The sequence below is a fragment of the Palaemon carinicauda genome, chromosome 24 (genome assembly GCF_036898095.1).
Source record: "Palaemon carinicauda isolate YSFRI2023 chromosome 24, ASM3689809v2, whole genome shotgun sequence".
NCBI lineage: Eukaryota > Metazoa > Arthropoda > Malacostraca > Decapoda > Palaemonidae > Palaemon > Palaemon carinicauda.
The window spans coordinates 13,595,871-13,615,637 of NC_090748.1; the positions used below are offsets into that span (position 1 = coordinate 13,595,871).

At 39.0% G+C, this 19,767-nt stretch overlaps 1 protein-coding gene across 5 annotated transcripts in view; it reads right to left on the minus strand.

Moving 5' to 3' along the window:
• Window positions 1-397: 397 nt before the first annotated feature.
• The window catches only part of LOC137618093 (sulfide:quinone oxidoreductase, mitochondrial-like), a 296,155-nt gene continuing 276,785 nt past the window's right edge, over window positions 398-19,767 (minus strand). For all 5 annotated transcript variants that reach the window (XM_068348077.1, XM_068348074.1, XM_068348076.1 and 2 more), the window contains exons 9-12: window positions 14,905-15,091; window positions 11,790-11,891; window positions 9,548-9,692; window positions 398-1,771 (exon numbers count right to left, since the gene is read on the minus strand). In XM_068348077.1, coding sequence (XP_068204178.1) covers window positions 1,711-1,771; window positions 9,548-9,692; window positions 11,790-11,891; window positions 14,905-15,091 — 495 coding nt within the window. In that variant the 3' untranslated portion in view covers window positions 398-1,710. The remainder of the gene's footprint in view (window positions 1,772-9,547; window positions 9,693-11,789; window positions 11,892-14,904; window positions 15,092-19,767) is intronic.

The window sequence follows — 19,767 nt, forward strand, 5'->3', positions numbered from 1 at the left end:
ATAAATTTTTGAATATACTTACCCGATAATCATGATTTAATCGACCCTCCCTTCCTCCCCATAGAGAACCAGTGGACCGAGGAATAATTGAGGAGGTGTCAACAAGAAGTACTTGAGTACCTGGCCACAGGTGGCGCTGGTAAGTACACCCCCTTCTAGTATTGTGATAGCTGGCGTATCCCTCCATAGAATTCTGTCGGGCAACGGAGTTGACAGCTACATGATTATCGGGTAAGTATATTCAAAAATTTATTTTACTAATAAAAATAACATTTTAAAATTTGACTCGTTCTTCAACCAATAGCTAATTAATTCCCCTACATGCAGTCCCTGGTTGCTCAATTTAAGTTACTAGTTAGTGACTATCAAAACAGAATTAATACAATAAAACAAAACACAAACTATATAATTTATTAAAATGGCTAGATAAACAAAATATTTCTGTTTGAGTTACATATACAGTAACTAGTTATGAATTGACATAAATAGTAGAAATGTTCTACTATCCAATATTTTCAAATACTTTCAATTTACAAGGAAAGTATATAATGAACTATTATGTAACTCTCATACAACACAGTACTTATGTACAAAAACACAAGTTTACATATAACTTACAGGGACTGTCCTTTGGTTTACTTCAGTGATCTTTTGACTGTATGCCCCACACATTTTCTTTGACATGATTGTCATTTAGGGTTTGTAATTCATGATCATTTCAGGATTTTCAACTGCAGTACAATATTCATTTTCAAAAGGCTTTAATTAAATATCCATTCCAAATTCCAAAAACAACCCAACTTGATTTCTGCACTTTTGAATGCTCTTGGCTCAATTCATAATGAGTAACAATGTAGCCTAATATTCTTCGTAATTAAGGTGGCTTAAAAGTAATGAGGGCTATCTCAACAAAGCAACCCTAGGTCATGTGTAATTAATTTGTAATAATCTATTCAAGCCTGAATGGTTATGGTGGTTATATGGCAAATTTGTCAGCTTATAATTGTATACAGTAACTGTACAGTATATATAAATATCTCCATCTATCCAGTTATGAGTTTAAATATATTTTTTAAAAGCTGTCATTCTTTATAAGTTATAATGTCGTAAACTCTAAAACAGAAATTCCCTTTCCCTTCTATAGCAAGAAATATAAACTTGTACAACCATATTCTTTCAATGTAGTAAGAATGGAATGGGTACTCTTCTGGTAACAATATTCATATTAGAAATATAAAGTCCAATCAACAGTCTTAGTAAATTTTCTATTTTGATTTTGTCTGCTATTTACTACAGTAACACATTTGGAAGTAAATGCATAGTATTTCCTTTAAGATCTACATAAAACAAATTTCAAGATCTTAAAAATAATTATTCTTAGATTGATTTGATTTACTATTCTATAGAAATTCAATTTCAAGAAGTAAGATTAAATTATTTTCAAAGCAATTAAGGGTAGAGTCATTAAGCCCTTTATTTCAAAACAAAATACTCCTCTGCAGTCAATCACTAAAACTCAAGAATTTTTCTTGGTCATTGAAGGAAATTGTCACCTTTACTTACAACTGACTTTAACCTTCACTTTTTGTGCTTGGTATACTACAGTAAAATAAGCTGTAATTATTAACTATGCCAAAATGATGCTAAAGATGAAAATACTGTAGATTCCACCAGTAAGGATAAGCTGCCCTGCAAAAAATCACTGCAGAATTACCTAGAGAATCCCAGATGCATTGCCTTCCGCACATACTTAGGTCCTTCCCAGAGGCCGCTGTAAAGAAAAAAATAAATTTCACCAACCATTAATCATTTAAAGTACGCCCAAAATACTTTTCCAAACTTGCAGTAGCTTCAATGACTGCAAATAAATGACTGAAGTTATTGGTGGTTACATGACCACAGGTCAACAATTCTTAAACATGGTCACACGTCAATAATTCTTAACCAATAGGTTTCTAATTTTGATTATCTTTGAAATTGCGTATTATAACCAAGATATACTTTATTCATGAAAAATTTTATCAGTCCTGCTCCATAATCTATTTGTTCCTAAACTAATAAAAACCATTATTCTTTAATAGGGAAGAATTAAAATTCAATGAGTTAAGTTATAATTACCAAAAGGATGTAGGTGAAGCCCCATCCTAATTTTCTGGTAAAATAAGCACATTTATCTTGGGTTGCAAGCAATACGGACATACACTTGCTGGATCACAAACTTAGGTTATTCTTTCTTTTCCTCTTTTCAGAATAATCAGGGAAGTGCAAAGACATGCGGTTGTGTCTGTGGTAAAGCCAGTAAAAAATGTGGCAGGTTCATGTCCAAATCTGTCATCGATCCAATAATTTTTATTTTCTTTCAGGAGACTACTGCTTACAGTTATCCAATTATGACTGGTGCAAGTTGTGGCCTCCTCTGCAAGTGGATGGAGTTAGCCAAGAAGAATAAGGCGGCTTAGGACACTCAAGTCATCTTTGGCTATGCTGAAGCTTACTAAGGATACTTAGCGGTTAGCTTTGGCTATGCTGATGCTGATGCCTTAGAAACTTTATAGCACCTTTTTTTCAGTGTTTCTTTACCTGCTATGTCTCCCTTGGGTTCCTCTAGGACTGCATCATCTGGAGGAATTTGTATGGCTTGCCCTTGGAGTGATCCTCAGAGAGAGCAAAATTATCATCTAGTGAAGGTAGTAATCCTCTATCTTTCTCTTGAGAGTGCAATGAACTTGGCGAGGCATTTGTGGCTCCTGTGACAGTGGGATCTATGTCAAAACTCGTTTGTTTGGCTTTGGACAAAGTGAATTCTCAGATCTCTTGGCATGAGAATTTGTGGCAGTCTAGCTAGTCGAGTAAGATCCTGCCTTCCACACACTGGTTACGAGACTATCGCAAGCACTTGTGTGGTAGGGGGCAAAATTACCAGTCCTTTCCCTGCATGATCCTTCCATGTGTTGGAAAATTCCATCGAACTTGCAAAATTGGGAACAAATGCAACAGATTCCTTAGGACCATTCTTTGTGCTCTTACAAGCACTGGAATGTTCTATTGCCTATGAGCAATCAGTGATAAAGTCCTTCACCACTTGTTAACCAGTAAGCACGAGATGTTTGATACTTCGTTTATCGACACATTCCACAAGGACTGAAGTAGGTGCGAGTGCCAAAGATGGTTTGCTTTCCAAGGAGAGGTCAATCTGAATGTTCTTTCTAACCTCTCCAGGGTGAAATACACTCTTGTATCCATTTTCAGTCCTGACTCTGATTACTCTGCAGGGAAAGAAGTCTTTCCCAAGGCAATTATCGAGACCACCACCTTGTGAGGGCGGAATCCCAAATTTTCACTCCAATGACACCCAACATGTGTTCAGCAATGGCGAAGGTGGAGAACCCTGAGATGGAGTGTTCCTTTGTCTATGTTCTTGCTCTCATTTGTTAGTGCAATAAACTTAAGGAGCTGCTACAGTAGGATCTATGATCAATGATCAGTGTTTTAGGGTCCATTATGGATAAAAGACCTCGCTGGATTTATCTTAGTTGGATTTTGTTCATGTAACTTTGAAAAGAGTGAATTCACAGATCTCCAAGCCTGAGACTGCGACTGTGGTCTAGCCAGTCAAGTGAGATCTAACCTCCCTCTCCTCCTCTTGTTAATCCTGCATATTTTGCTCGAATGGTGGGATTGCCTGTGTAGACACAACACTGAGGCGCAGCCTTTTCAACTCTTGACTTGCTGGCCTGGAAACTCTTCCATGGCCAGCCTCCAGAAGGTTTCCTGGATCAACCAAGTTTTTTCTATCTGGTCCAAAGGCGGTGACTTTCATGACTCACCAGTCAGGTAACCTATGAGTCAATTGAATCCTGGAGAGAAGGGATGCAGTCATATCTCAATTTTCCAAGCAAGCTGGACAGGAGGCCGCATCAGCCTTGATAGGTGCCCTAGTGTGGGAGGCTAAATCTCTTTCTTCAGAAAGATGTAAAGGTAACTGTGGAATGCAGTGAACTTGAGGAGTTCAGGCACCTTTCAAGGCAGCTTTGGCAATCTGCCAAGCCATCATGATTGGCTCTGAATAAAGCTTCAGCTGGGTCCAGAGCCTTGACGGGACCTTCAATTGCTTCTTCCTCTATGAAAGACGTGGATGGTGCTCCATCCTTCCATGCCCTGCCTAGCCAGCTCAGGAGTGGTGGCAAAGGTAAGACGGGAGGAAAGGGGTGGTGAAGTTGGCAATCTCCTCCAGCCACCACGAGTGGGGAATGACTTCCCTGCCATTGGGCAAAGTGACAGCGACATTGAGAAGACCAGTAGGTTGTAGAAGTTCTTATGGATGGATACCGTATACTGTACTCTTTTATCTCTAATTACTCTCTGAAGTTGCTGAATATTCAAGCCTTGGCAGATGTGAAAGTGATGCAGGGGAAGAATGCCCTCAAGTTGTTCTTATTGTTCTTCAGCGTTCTAAGACGGCTTTTCCTGGTAAAGAAGTCTACCAGAGGTTCAAGACTGGTCATTGATCTCTCGCTGCTGAGCAAGTCTGTTCATCAAGCTCTGTTTTGCATGGAGACAATAAGTATCATGCAATCTTCCATCAGAGGAAGTAGTCAAGGATGCATATTTTCAAACACCTGTCAATCAGTCCTCCAGAAAGTACCACTGCTTCATCATCAGGGGACTAGTGCACCAGTTCAAAGCCTTGTGTTTCAGACTGTCCACCCTGGTGTTACCTTGGGCAGACTCAAATGGGATGCATCTGCTGTTGAGGTGTATGGTCAACTGGCTGGCCATGGTATCAGGATTGCAATTTTCAAGTCTCCTTCCGTTGCAATTTGGAGATTGTGGTAAATTGAAAAAAGTAGAGACTCAAGCAGAGTATGAAACATTTGGGCATGATGTGAGACATGACAGAAGCGAGTCTTTCCATCAGCAGGCTCAAGGAAGAACAACAATTCTTGTTCAAGTGAGAACATCCAATTTGGTTGTGAGGTGTCTTCTCAGGAACATTTCCATGGACAAACTCATTCCACATGCATGTCTCCACCAGTGATTGCTTCAGTGGTGTCAGAAGCAGGGCTACTCAGCAGCTAGCAATCTCCTATCCCATCTTTTTTCCAGAGGTGTTGGTAAGGGAAGATATTTTCTGGTGATTGGATGATTATTTCTCCCCAAGGGGTTTCATTCAAATTCCCACTTCCACAGAGACTTCTGTTCTTTGACGCATCCAAGGAAGGACGAGATGCACACCAGAGCCGAGTCGCTAAAGGAGTGTGGTCTTTTAAAGAATTGGATTTATAGATATATATGATTTTAAGCTATGTAGCACAGTGCTGAGGCCTGTTAAAGCCATTCAGTGCCTAAGTGCAACTGGAGGAAAAACCTTGCAGCTCCACTATGTAGAAAAAGATAAAGTGGTTGAACAGCAAGATAGAAGGAATAGACCTAGGAGCCTTAGAAATGTTGCAAAGGCCCTTAAGTAGTGCCTACAGTACAGTGACAGTTGTGTTTTCCCGGAGGAAAAGCACCCACATATTGACCTTTTGGAAATAAAAGCAACGTTACTAGTACTACAGTTTGAGAGGTCACTCAGTACTGATGAGCAACAACAATACGGTCATAGTGTACATCAACAAGTAAGGAGGGACAGTCTCACACAATCTTTGCTATCTGACAAAGCAAGTGCACATCTGGCCAGTGCATAATGCTATAGAGCTGTCAGTGAGGTTCATTCCAGGCAAGAGGAATTTACTGACTGGCACCCTCATTCGACAAAGGCAGGTTGTTGGTTACGGAGTGGTCCCTACATCCTTGCATGCCGTAAAGACTTCTAGCTCTTCAAGGATCACATGTTTGACCTGTTTTCCACATGGCTATACTGAAAACTCATGGCGTTCTGTTCCCCATTCATGTAGGCATTCCAGGACAAATTTTACTTGTGGGACAATCTGGACACACACCGTACTCTTCAATTCTCTTCTACCATATTTGCCAATTTATCAACAGTCTGTCGACTACATCAGGTGTAAAGATGACCCCGATGGCTTCCAGCTTGTAGATCTGTTGATGATCCTTGTCACGGTCCTGAGAAAGGCTTTTGGGAGGTACTGCACAGATGGCTTGATACCTGTATAGGTCCTCTGCAGTTGTTTACTAAGGGAAATGGGTCATCTGCTATTATTATTATTATTATTATTATTATTATTTTTACTAGCCAAGCTACAACACTAGTTGGAAAAGCAAGATACTATAAGCCCAAGGGCTCCAACAGGGAAAAATAGCCCAGTGAGGAAGGAAACAAGGAAATAAATAAATATAAGTAATGAAAAATTAATATAAAATATTTTTAAAAATATTAGCAACATTAAAACAGATAATTCATATACAGTATAACTATAAAAAGACTTATGTCAGCCTGTTCAACATAAAAAAATTTGCTGCAACTTTGAACTTTTGAAGTTCTGATTCGACTACCCTATTAGGAAGATGTCGTAAAATGGATACTTCTCCAGTTGGAGCCTCTTGGCAGTTAATTGCCAATTTTCTCATCTTCCTTTGCCAAGAGAACCTCTGTGTCAGCAGTGAAAGGCTATCATTCAGCCTCGAGCCCAGTTTTCCGGCAGAGAGGCTTGAATCTTTCTCCCTCGTGAAAATGTCTATGCTTGTCTTATACATACTCCATAGAAGCCTTTGATAAGGGTGTCTGACAGATATCCAACTCTGACGACTATCTTTCTGCTAGCCTTAGTTTTGATGGAGGAAACTGGTGATCTTCATGGCATCTTGTATATCAACAAGTAATTTTGAAAGATGGAAGGAGGTATTCCTTTTACCTTTGTTCCCGTCTTTGTGGTCAAGACTGAGTTATCAATAATACTAGGTTCAAGTCCTTCTCCATCTCTTTTCTTAGGGAGGCATCCAGAGGGAATCAGGACGAATTGCTTCCCTATCCTTTGAGAGTTCTGCGGCACTATCTTAAGAAGACTGCACAAGAGACTTTCTAAGCATTGGCACGACCAAGGGAAGATATCTATGAACAGTTTCGCTCTGTCTTCATGAAACCATCAGAAACTTCTATCCTTGAACCAGATGAAGTTGGAGGTCTATCTCAGGTAAGGGCTCACACAGAGTATAAGCTCCACCGTAGCATTCAGGGAGAACCTGTCATTGACTTGGGTATTAAAATTAAGTCTGGAAATGCCTGACAACCTTTAGCTCCTACTAACTGCCGCAGTCCAACAAGTTCTTTGATATCTTTACCCTTGGTCCTGTGGTCGTTGCTTAACAGGTGGTGTAGCCAGCATAGTTCCCTCATAATAGTTTTGATATAAGCTTAGAAATGCAAGGAAGAATGACTGGCCTTCCATCCTCTTTCTTTCCTCCCTCTTGTAGGTGCAGCAGTCGCGACTGTTATGAACTGTTCTGGACATGAGATGTAGGTAAGCTTTACAACCAAGCCACCTTTTTTTCAAACACGATTTGTTATTGTTATGTTATTGTTACTTGCTAAGCTACAACCCTAGCTGGAAAAGCAGGACACTAAAAGCCCAAGGGCCCCAAAAGGGAAAGTAGCCAAATGAGGAAAGGAAACAAGGAAATGAATAAAATATTTTAAGAACATTAATAACATTCAAATAAATATTTCCTATATAAACTATAAAAACTTTAACAAAGCAAGAGGAAGAGAAGTTAGATAGAATAGTGAGCCCGAGTGTACCCTTAAGCAAGAGAACTCTAACCCAATACAGTGAAAGACCATGGTACAGAGGCTAAGGTACTACCCAAGGCTAGAGAACAATGGTTTGATTTTGGAATGTCCTCCAAGAAGAGCTGCTTACCATGGCTAAAGAGTTTCTTCTACCCTTACCAAGAGGAAAGAAAACACTGAACAATTACAGTGCAGTAGTTAAGCCCCTTAGGGTGAAGAAGAATAGTTTGGTTTATCTCAGTGTTGTCAGGTGCATGATGACAGAGGAGAATCTGTAAAGAACAGGCCAAACTATTCGGTGTATTTGTAGGCAAAGGGAAAGGACCGTAACCAGAGAGAAGGATCGAATGTAGTACTATCTGGCCAGTCAAAGGACCCCATAACTTTTTGGCGGTAGTACTGTATCTCAATGGGTGGCTGGTGACCTGGCCAACCTACCACATATAAAGAAATTGGTATGAAGCTTTGTCCCTAACCCCTCCCCAACACAGAATGTATCTGAACCATTTCTCTTAATAGCTATGGATACATTCTGACAAGATATCACAGATGAGGATACATGTTCTCCTGAGACAAGAGTACCATTTATTCTTCTAACGAACCTAACCCAACGGCTGTAGTATCCCTATGCAAAGATCATTAGGAGGCTAGCGGAGTCATCATCTTGCTCATGCTCGGCGTCAATGACCTTAGATGTCAGGATGCCTGAAAACTTTAAATCATTCATTCATTCTTGCTCATGCACAGGACCAGGCGCTTCAACATTTTCTAGTAAAGTTGATACAACCAGAACTTTTGCTTCATAGGAACTTCCTCCCTTCTAAGAATTTGTCTCTTATAAAAGGATAATAGTTTGTATTTGTGTAGGAAGAACCCTATACAAATTTTTAAAGTAATTTACTTTTTTGATAGCTATACAACCATAATCTTTAATTTACACTTTCCACCTTCACTACTCATGCAAGTCCCAAGCCTGAAGTCAAAAGTGCTAGTCTTGCTGACTGACAGGCGAGCTACCCCAGCACTGCCTGTTGGTGGTTATAAGTACAGTATATTGTTGAATTTTAATGGCCAATCAAGCTTGGGTGAAGTTTCATATTCTTCATTATTTAAGAACTTAATTTTGTATATTTATGAAAAATTCAAATTACTTTAAAAAATTTATATTTCATTACAGTACTTGGGAGGTGTGCAAGAGTTATGGGTGGTTCTATGGATGTAACTGTGTACCGTACCTATACAATTCAAAAGTACTCATTTGTAAAAATGGATAACTAAACTATGTACAGTACCATAAAATATTTTGTAGATATGAATAAAACTAAATTCAGAAATGAAAAGGGTAAGGGCAACTAATTATTTAAAATGCTGAGGTTTCATTAGTTTCCTAGTGGAGGCTGATAGTTTCCAAAGAGGCAAGTGAAGTAAATCAAGGTTAAAATGCTCAGTGTCTACTTGGCAGTACAGTAGTAGAATTAAGACTAATTAAATACAACTGACCATGATATATTAGATTTAATTCCGAATACATGTACTAAAGTCATATTTGGCATTTATCCATCAATGGTCATAGTAACTATAGACTTGTCACAATAAATAAAACTTGATTTACCTCGTTGGAAAGATAAAAATCCTGCAGCTCTTAAACAATACAGTATTTAAAAAAAAAAATACTAAATATACAATTGAAATTATTCTACAACTCAGAAACTTTATCTATAGTTCTGAGAGAAAAAAAAAATGGCTGAACCCGTTTGATTGTTTCAATATTTCACGAGTTAACAAAATTTAATCTAAGAGCTGGGTTCACGAGTTAACAAAATCTAATCTAAGAACTTGGTTTATTGGACTTACTTTAGCATTCCCATCCAGTACATTGATGGCATTATATCCTTCTTCATATGAAACATGGTTCTGCGTTCCTTTGCCTGATTAAGAGGGAAGGTTTCCAAAGGATTTCCATTCATATCAAATTCAGCTAGTATACAAGTTGAATAACCTGTAAGAAAAATAATTGACTGAAGCATATGGATGATCTAAAACAAATATAAACACTCTTAAAGAATCAATAACCCACAAGTGCTGCAAGAATGCAATAAACAGATCCGTCCTCACAATGTTTATTTTAATATTAGATCCACACATTTCTAATCATGAAATATAAAATTAGAAACATATGAAATAAGTATACCTGCAGTACTGCAGTTGTTACTGTGTTTCTTTAAAAAATTATGAGTAAAAAACAAAAATATTGAAATAACTTTAGTCAAGCACATTTAATTTAACAGTAACAAGGCAGCTTCTATGTCCTCAATCATCTACCAATACTTTACTTTTTTTTTTCCTTTACAAATGGGACCTACAAAAGCTCCAATATCAGAATAACGCTGACACATGCTACTATAAATTATGTAAAGTATTTTTTTTGAAAAACCTATCACTTAAAATCAGCTCTTTCATATACTGTATAGTATTGCTAAATCATCCCAAACACCTTTCTCCCTCTTTAAAACAAAGATAAAAATAATCAGTCTACCATAAATATTGTGTATGTATGGGTGGCTCCATCTGAAATAATTTGAGCATCTAGATAATTTTCAGCTCTCGTACAATTTCCGTTTCATGCAACTCTTAGAGAATTGACTGCATTAATTCTAAGCCTTCAATCATTTCCAGTGTGATTTACATTTTCATTCCTTTAAATTACAGACCCCATAATGGCAAACTTTATAGTTGGTGCAGAAACCTACGAGCATAGTTCTAAAAATGTTCTTAAATTTCAGAAATTACATTGATAACTAGAGCATAACTGGCATGGACCGCCTGTACAGTACTGTAATGTTTAAAAAAATGTTGGCATCCCATGAATCACAATGCATCTAGACTTTGTATCCCTTGCACTATATACTGTAGTGCAGCATCATCAGTATTTGTCTGTTGTAAACTTGTCATCATCCAAAGCCTTTTGCTTGGTTACTAGACTATTCCTTTGTTTCTGACAACATGGAAGTGCTCTTTGTACTGTAACTACATTGGGAAATCTTAAGGTACTACAGATCCTTAGTGATTAAACAATTCTTGAACTAATTAATCAATACTTTGTCAACACATTTTATATGCCTACTGCTGAGAGTACATATCTCTCAATGGCTGTCAGTGGGGCACAAGTTAAAATCATCTTGTAATGTATAGATCATGGCTAGGATGCAATTTCTTTATTGGGAAAAATCAGACCAAATGATGTCAAAGATGCTAGAATTGCTTGGAAATATATTGAAAATTTCTGAGCAAGTCACAGCCATTGAGAAGCATAAAGTGTGTACCACAAGAGTAAAGCCCAATAAACAAGCAAGAAAGATAGTTGTAGATATAATAACTTTGTTCATCAAGTTGTCTTTTCTCATGCTATTTTAAATTATTTGATGAATGATAAAGCAAGAGGAACCAATTACGTGATGACTTTTCTGATATCAATATCTTGGTAGATATGACTAGAAAATATAGCAGCTCTATCGGAGTAATATTGCATAGGAACAAATGCTTTGAAGTACAGAAGGTCAATAAGTACCATGAACAGCAACTAATGAAAGACCTAGGTATAACCTTTGTTTTTGTAGCAATGTCTGCAAAGGTTAATAAAAAAAAAAATTTATCAGCAAACAAATTGTCATCCAATAGACAATGTACATAATTCAGAGCCATATAAATAGCTAGCACAGCTCACAATACTTTATGAATAAAAGACTACACAAAATCTAATGAAAAATAAATTAAATTGAATCTTAGATAAAGTACGTCAACATTTAGTAATCTCCCTTCTGCTGTACACTGGTCCTGTTATTAACCAAAGTAAAACATTACTCTGCTTTACTGAAAAAAATAAAATTTACTACACAAGAGCATAATTTTTTCCATATTTATAAGTTTTATTTCTGCCTGTAATAATTATCAATTACATGTAATAATTATCAATTACATGTAATAAATGAAAAACTAACAAATAAGCAACAAATCGAAAAATTTTTCTTGAGGGGAAACAAATAGTGATGTTAATTTACAACAGCATATTATATAGCATACTGTAATAGAAACTTACCAGTAACTAATGGACATGACGTGTAACCATCATATACTGATTGGGGAGTCTTGCCTTCCATCACCATACTTAGGTTTCTATGCAAAACACCAAACTGTCCAGCTAGAAAAGAAATAATTTTAAAATCTATGCAGCATAAATACTATTACTGTACTGATATCAACAGTGAAATCTATATTTATATAATTCAAGTATCTTCATACTGAACAGCCTCTGGCATAAACAACTACTGTACTATGTAGAATTACAGTAACCTATCGAGCATATCTTACATTAATAGACAAAATGCAGCAAAATTTGCAATGAACACCATCCTAATAGGGGGGGGGTTAAGTCTTTAACTGATCTAAACATCAGAAATCATGATACAAAGAATCTCTGCTACTTTTCATCGGGTAAATTTAAAACTTTAGGTCACACCTTAATTTCAACAGAAAATAATATGAATACTGGTCAACAGATGCATGGAGACTATTAATGCAAATATTACTAAGGCACAAAAATACAAAGTTATCCTAGAAAAGCCTAATTTTCATCTTTTTTAAGTCTTCCAAGTGATTTCCGATTGGTTGCACTTAATTTTGTACAGCACTGTAACAATTTATATGTGGCAGATGTGTGCTTTTACAATGTTTTTTTTTTTTTCTTTTATTGGCTTTAGGGGTGAAAAGATGTGGTCAGGCAACAATTAAAGGAAGTTTTGTTTCAATGGGATTAGACCAGGGTTATTATGCACAATTATTTATATTATTAAATTAAATTAAGTTGTGCATATTTTTATCATTTAGAATGCATTTCCTTTGCATTGGTGGCTCCAGAGGAAAATGAACCAAGCTATTGCCACATAAATGGATTCTCTCTACACGCGCAGTAACACTTCCCTTTATCTTGGAAGCTAAGGACCTTCAATTGCAACACTTCTATCCAATCTAAACTACATTAAATATTCCTCTCTTGTTCCTCCAAAAAGTTCAAATCAAATCTACTTTTCTCTATACTGTATTTTATAGCATAGTGTTGTTCACTATACTTTACATAAATTTAATATGTAACAAAACCATCCCAAAACACTGTTTCATCATTTTCTTACACTGTCTTCACCACACTCTCACATTAATGCATATCTCAATGTCTCCGACCCATTATATTTTAGATATTTCTAAAAAAATTCAAAAGCATGATTTTTCTTTCATTTGCAATAAATATCCACATTACAATTTCATAATAAAGAATAGACTTGAAAATCCTATAACACCTTTCACTTTCACTTCCAATGACAATCCTTCTCTCCTTCAAACAATCTTCAGGGATCAAACTACTATTCTTACTCGCATATTATCCCCACCCTACCATCATAATCAAATTGTTTCAATTCTTCCGCTTTCCATAGGTTTCCACAGGTCTCTGAAGCCTCCTAGTTCCAATTTGGCACCATTACCTTACTCTTGCAAAAACAAACTTTAAAATTCATCCTAAAAAAACTTTCTAAGTACTGCAAGTAAGACATTTCAATGAAGACCCGGGTCTTAATCACTTTAACAGCTAATAAATCTTTCACATTTTCTTACCAAAATGACACTTTGATCATAAAAATGTCTGCTTGTGCTCAACAAACTACATTCTAAAACATACTGAGCACCATTCACAATGCATAATCATTCTTTCCACAAAAAACATCTAGAATGTCTATCAAGGCCTCATACAGCTTTTTCCGTTAACTCTGGAACTTCTTACCACACTTGCCACAGCCTTTTACACGTTTAAAGCCACACCGCTCACCCTTTATACTTCAGTTATCCTTCTTACTTTACCCACTGAAACCAAATTATTTGTTTACATTAGTGATCACATAAAGGTCTCCTTCTGAGTACAATAAGTCATAATCTAAAATAATCCTTAGTAGTGATAACCTAAAATACACCTTGGTAGCGATAGCCTAAAATAATACTCAGTAGTGCTAGCTTCAAATACTCCTCAGTAGTGATAGCTTCAAATACTCCTCAGTATTGATAGCCTTAAAATACTCCTCAGTATTGATAGCCAAAAATACTCCTCAGTAGTGATAGCCTAAAATACTCCTCAGCAGTGATAGCCTAAAATACTCCTCTTGCTTGAGGTTACAATCAAGTACACTATTTTAGCTTTTTTAGCTTTTATAGCCTATATAGGAAATATTTATTTTAATGTTGTTACTATTTTAAAATATTCTATTTTTCTTTGTTTCCTTTCCTCACTGGGCTATTTTCCCTGTTGTAGCCCCTGGGCTTATTGTACCCTCTTTTTCCAGCTAGGGTTGTAGCTTAGCAAATAATAATAATAATAATATATTATTATTAAGTGATTTCCTAAAATACTCCTCTCTACAGTGATAGCCTAAAATGCTACAAAGTAGTGACAATCTAAAATACTCCTCAGGTGTGATAATCTAATTACTTCTCAGTAGTGATGAGCCTCTATAATTCTTATACTCGCCTACACTACTTTACCTCCTAGTATTCTCCTGATATATATCTTACTTCCTCTACCAAACCCCAAAACACTTACAGGTATATGTAGTACTGTACTGATAAGTATTATTTTTACACACCATTTTCCTTATACAATACAATGTAACAATCATTCTTCTCTCATTTTGGGGGGAACTTGCCTACAACCAGACATATCTTGGTCACCAACTCTAAGTCATACTACCATTACCTACCATACTACAGGTTCTTTTCTGAAATCCCATATTTTTTCTTATTCAATATTTCAAAATAATGCTCATTAAATCCTCAAGAGTAACTTCAACTGGCATCTTTATATACAATATAAAATTACAGTACTCTATTTTTAAATAATTATGATCAACTTCTTTCAAATTTAACAGAAGTTTTAGAAATATTCCTCCAATAGCAGAACTATTCTTCTCTTTGGATAATTTCTCTTCACTTCCATCTCATATTCAAGATGAACTTGTTCTTGGACCCTTCTCTCTACATTTACTGGTACTTCCTTCCAATGAAATTATTTTTTCCAAGGTATTTGCTTGAATTCATTTCTAAATAACTTAAATTTTTTTCCCTTTCACAACATTCTTGAGCCAATGTACAATACTATTTACAAAAAAACTTACCTACTGCTGCTGCAGTTTTTGAAGTTGGGACATTTGTACAATCTCCTATGCCAAAAATGTTTGGAAAACTTTCATGTTGTAGGGTTTCTTTGTTGACTTTAAGGTAACCTGCACCATCAACAAGGGCAGCACAATTCCGCAAAACATCTGGGGAACTCATTGGTGGTGTGACATGAAGCATATCATACTGAAAGAAATTTGTTGCTTGAAAGTGGTTACAGAAAAAAAGGACCTACAGTAACTGGTTTGCTGAACTTGGAAAAACTCTTTCAGAATATATATATGACATAAAAGGGATTTTGACGTAGGAAAAATCTATTTCTGGGCGAGGGACCTGTGCCGCCCAGTGAATAAGCTCCATTTTAGCACTTATTCTTAGGTAATTTACTGCTAAATATACCAGAGAAAAAATGTAAAGGAGTGCTAGGTTAACTAGCTCGCTCACCTATTGGTGTCGGTATAAAATTGGGCGTATATTCCAGAGGTCCCGCACTATTTAGATTAATCCACGACAGAGAACCCCAATAGAGGAGAGCCGTTCAACCTCACTCGGTACTACTACAATGCATCCGCTCAGAACCCAACTCCTTAGCACCCAAAGTTTGGGGACTCCAAGGGAGAGGAGCTGGGAGGGTTCACTGGGCGGCACAGGTCCCTCGCCCAGAAATAGATTTTTCCTACGTCAAAATCCCTTTTCTGGGCTCGAACCTGTGCCGCCCAGTGAATCTATACAAGAGAAAAATGTCACCAAACTTGCAAAATAAAGGAAAAAACATAAGCGTAAGAGAAAAACAGGATGCTTTAATCAGAGATGAGTACCAAAAAACAATTATAAGGGTATCTTAAATATGAACATAAATCCAATAAGGTAGGTATAATAATGCCGTGAGTGATAATATATACAGATACTCAGGAGCATAAAATTTACAAATATAATAACAGTATTCAGGTGCGCGACCAACGAATACAATAGGGTATAAATGAGGCAGGTAAGAGGGAGAGATAAAGAGTCAAGGCATTAACCTGAGAGTTACTCGTGAGTAACTACGCTCCCTGCGGCTACTGTAGAAAATTTTAGGGCTTCCAAATGTTTAAGGTAGTGTTTCTTGAACACTGACGGTGATTTCCACCCTGTATACCTGGAAAGGTCTGTAAAATTCATGTGGTGAAAGAAGTTCACCGAGGTGGCAACCGCCCTGATATCATGTGCAAGAGGAAAAGAGTCAGGGTTAGCTTGTTTAATAAAATACAAAATTTGTTGCCTGATCCCTTTAATAGTAATGGTACCGCCTTGTTCTCTAACGAATAGAGGCCCCGAGGAGTTAGAGGAGGTCCGGGATAGATAAGACCTAAGAGTAGTGACAGGGCACAGCGACGGATCTTGCGTGAGGGGAACAATTTTCCAGGAGGTCCATCTGTTTTGAGGGTCTTCATTCTTAGCCAAAAAGAATTTGTTAGGAGAAAGAAGGACCTCTCCTGAAGGCAGAAAGTCAATATGACCCGGGTCTCTCGACAAGGCTGCCAATTCAGAAATTCTTGCCCCGGAAGCCAAGCTCACTAAGAAAAGTGTTTTCCTGAGAAGGGGCATGTAACCACAAGAACTGTTAATGGTATCAGAAGCCAATTTGAGTACGTCATTAAGGAACCAGGTCACCGGGGTAGGACGAGTAACCGGTTTCAGTCTGGCACAAGCTTTCGGAATTGAAGCTAACAAAGAGTCGGTTAAGTCTATGTTAAAACCCACTAGGAAGATCTTTTTCAGAGCCGATTTAATAGTGGTGATAGTATTGGCTGCCAGACCTGATTCTAATAAAGATCTAAAGAAAGTGACTGTAAGGTTCAAGTTCATACAGTTCACGTCTGAGTCTATTAAAAATTTTGCCAACTTTTTAACTGCAGAGTCATACTGACGGATGGTGGAATCCCGTTTATCCGATTCTAGGAACAAGGTGTTTTGAGGATCAATATTGGCACCATGCATAGCCGCAAACTTCATAAAGTCCATAAAGTTAGGGCGCTCTGAATGTTTGAGAAAGCGTACACAACGCGCGTTTGTACTATCTGAGACAGAACCGGATTGGGTATCGGGCGAGGGTATAATCTCAACTCCCGCAGGAGAGGATACCAGTTGCTCTTGGGCCAGTTGGGTGCGACCAAGGCTACTTGTCCCTTGAAGGATCTCAGTTTGTCTAGAACTTTCAGCAAAAGATTCACCGGGGGAAAGAGATAAATCTTTTCCCAGTTGTCCCAATTCTGTGACATGGCGTCTGTGGCGTAAGCCTGAGGGTCTAGATTGGGAGCCACATATACTCTCAATTTGTGGTTGGATTCCGTGGCGAAGAGGTCCACTTGGAGACCGGGAACCTGAGAGAGAATCCACCGAAATGACTTTAGATCGAGTGACCATTCCGATTCTAGAGGGGAGGTCCGGGACAGGGCGTCTGCCACTACATTCCGGACTCCCGCCAGGTGGACAGCTGAAAGATGCCAACGGTTCGAGGCTGCTAGGGAGAATATGGCTACTAGAACATGGTTCAGAGGCCCTGACTTTGACCCGCCTCTGTTGAGGCAGCGGACCACCACTTCGCTGTCGAGGACCAGACGAAGGTGTTGTTTCTTGGGAAGAGCGAGACGTTTCAGGGTTAGAAGAACTCCCATGGCCTCTAGCACATTGATGTGAAAATGGCGGAACAAGGGAGTCCAAAGACCTTGAACTTTCTTGAGCTGAGAATAGCCGCCCCAACCTGATAGGGATGCGTCTGTGTGAATGATTAATTCCGGAGGCGGAAATCGAAGGGGAACTGACTTTGACAGACTGTTTGCTCTTGTCCAAGGAAGAAGTCTTTCCCGTAGAATGGGAGGAAGGCGGACTTTCCTGTCCCGGAGCTTCTGGTTCGCCCTCGAACGCCAGACACGATTGATATCTTTCAATTTTGCCTTCAGAAGAAGATCCGTCACTGAGGCAAACTGAAGGGACCCCAGAATCTTCTCTTGGAGTCGTCTGGAACTTACTTTGTCTTTGAGAAAGCGTTTGGTGTTCCTTGCAATCTCTAACCTCTTGGGTCTGGGAAGACACAGAGTATGAGATATAAGATCCCATTGCAGGCCGAGCCATTGGAACTACGATTTTGGAAGAAGACGGGACTTCTTGAAGTTGATCTGGAAGCCTAGAGATTGAAGATAATGGATGACTTTGTGAGTGGCTTTTAGGCAATTTTGGGAGGTGTCTGACCAAATGAGCCAGTCGTCCAGATAGGCTACTACTTGAATCCCTTGATTCCTGAGTTCCTGAACAGCGACTTCTGCTAGCTTTGTGAAGATCCTTGGGGCAATGTTGAGCCCGAAAGGCATCACCTTGAAGGAGTAACTTTTGTCCCCTAAGCGAAAGCCTAGGTACGGACGGAAGTGTCTCGCTATCGGGACGTGATAGTAGGCGTCTGTAAGATCGATAGAGGTGGTGACGGCCCCACGGGGAAGTAAGGTCCGCACCTGCGAGACGGTAAGCATTCGAAACTTGTCGCATTGAATGGACAAGTTGAGAAGGGATAGATCTAGAATCACTCTTCTCTTGTCTGAATCCTTCTTCGGGACACTGAACAGCCGACCTTGAAACTTCAGATGTTTCGTTTCTTGTATGGCGTTCTTTTGTAAAAGATCCTGGACAAATTCGACCAGGTCCGGAGTGGAATGTTGACGAAATTTGTTCGGAGGAGGAGGTCCTTGAATCCAACTCCACCCTAGTCCCTTGGAGATGATACTGAACGCCCAAGGACTGAACCTCCATTTGTTGCGGAAGGCATAGAGCCTCCCCCCTACCTGCTGTACCTCAGTATTGGTTTGAGGAGTTGCCTCCACGTCCGCCTCGGAAGTTCTTTCCTCTGCGAAAGGCTCTTCCCCTGCCTTTGTTCTGGTTAGAGCCACGGTGGTAGCCTCTACCTCTACCATAACTCTGGGAAGAGCTATGAGCCTCGTAGGACTGGTTAAAGGCAGGGGAAGTGGTGGAGGCACCAGAAAGCTGGCTCTTAGGTAGCAGAACGGTGACATAGTCATCCGAAGGAGCCCGAGAGGTGGAAGGCTGTGCAGGGGCAACAGAAGATGGAGGAAGAGGCAGCCGGAAGTTGGATGAAGCACTCTGTTGTTGCCTGAACTGGGTGGAGGTATATGGTCTAAGCTTCTTCCTACCCCGGGCTTGATAATTTGCAGGGTCATACTTGCGTTTAGGGGTCAAACCCCAACGGGCTTTAAGGCTCTGATTAACCCTAGTGGCCTCCGCCAAGACTTCCTCTACGAGATCCTCGGGGAAGAGATTTGAACCCCAACAGGAGGACCGGATGAGTTTATTAGGTTCATGCCTAATCGTCGCCTCAGCTAGAACATGCTTGCGACATCTGCGTTTAGCAGTAGCGAAGTCATACAAGTCATAATACAAAGACTGTAACGTAGCCTTGTTGAGAGACTTAAAAATACTCTCCGTATCGTAAGTCAAGGCTATCGACTCCGTGGATGTGGCCAGGTTTAGAGTACGGCCCACACGTAGGCGGGAATCATATTCCTGTTTAATGAGGGATTCCGGGAGACGGGGAAGCTTCTCACTAAACAAGACTGAGGCACAGTCTGCTGCAAGCTTGCCGGAGGTAAAGGTGGTATGGACGTTGTCCCAACACTCAATACCTGAGGGAAGAAGGAGGGAGATTGGATCCACCTCTCGGATGGGAGGCAAGGGCTTCTCCTCCAGAGCATATTGAAAGGCAAGCTCTGCCACCTTATTGACGCATGGAGTCAAGGTGGTCTTGTCCATTAAGAACATCGTAAAGGAGCTTTTATAAGGCGTCAGCATGGTGTTAGTGCAGCCGATGTCATTAA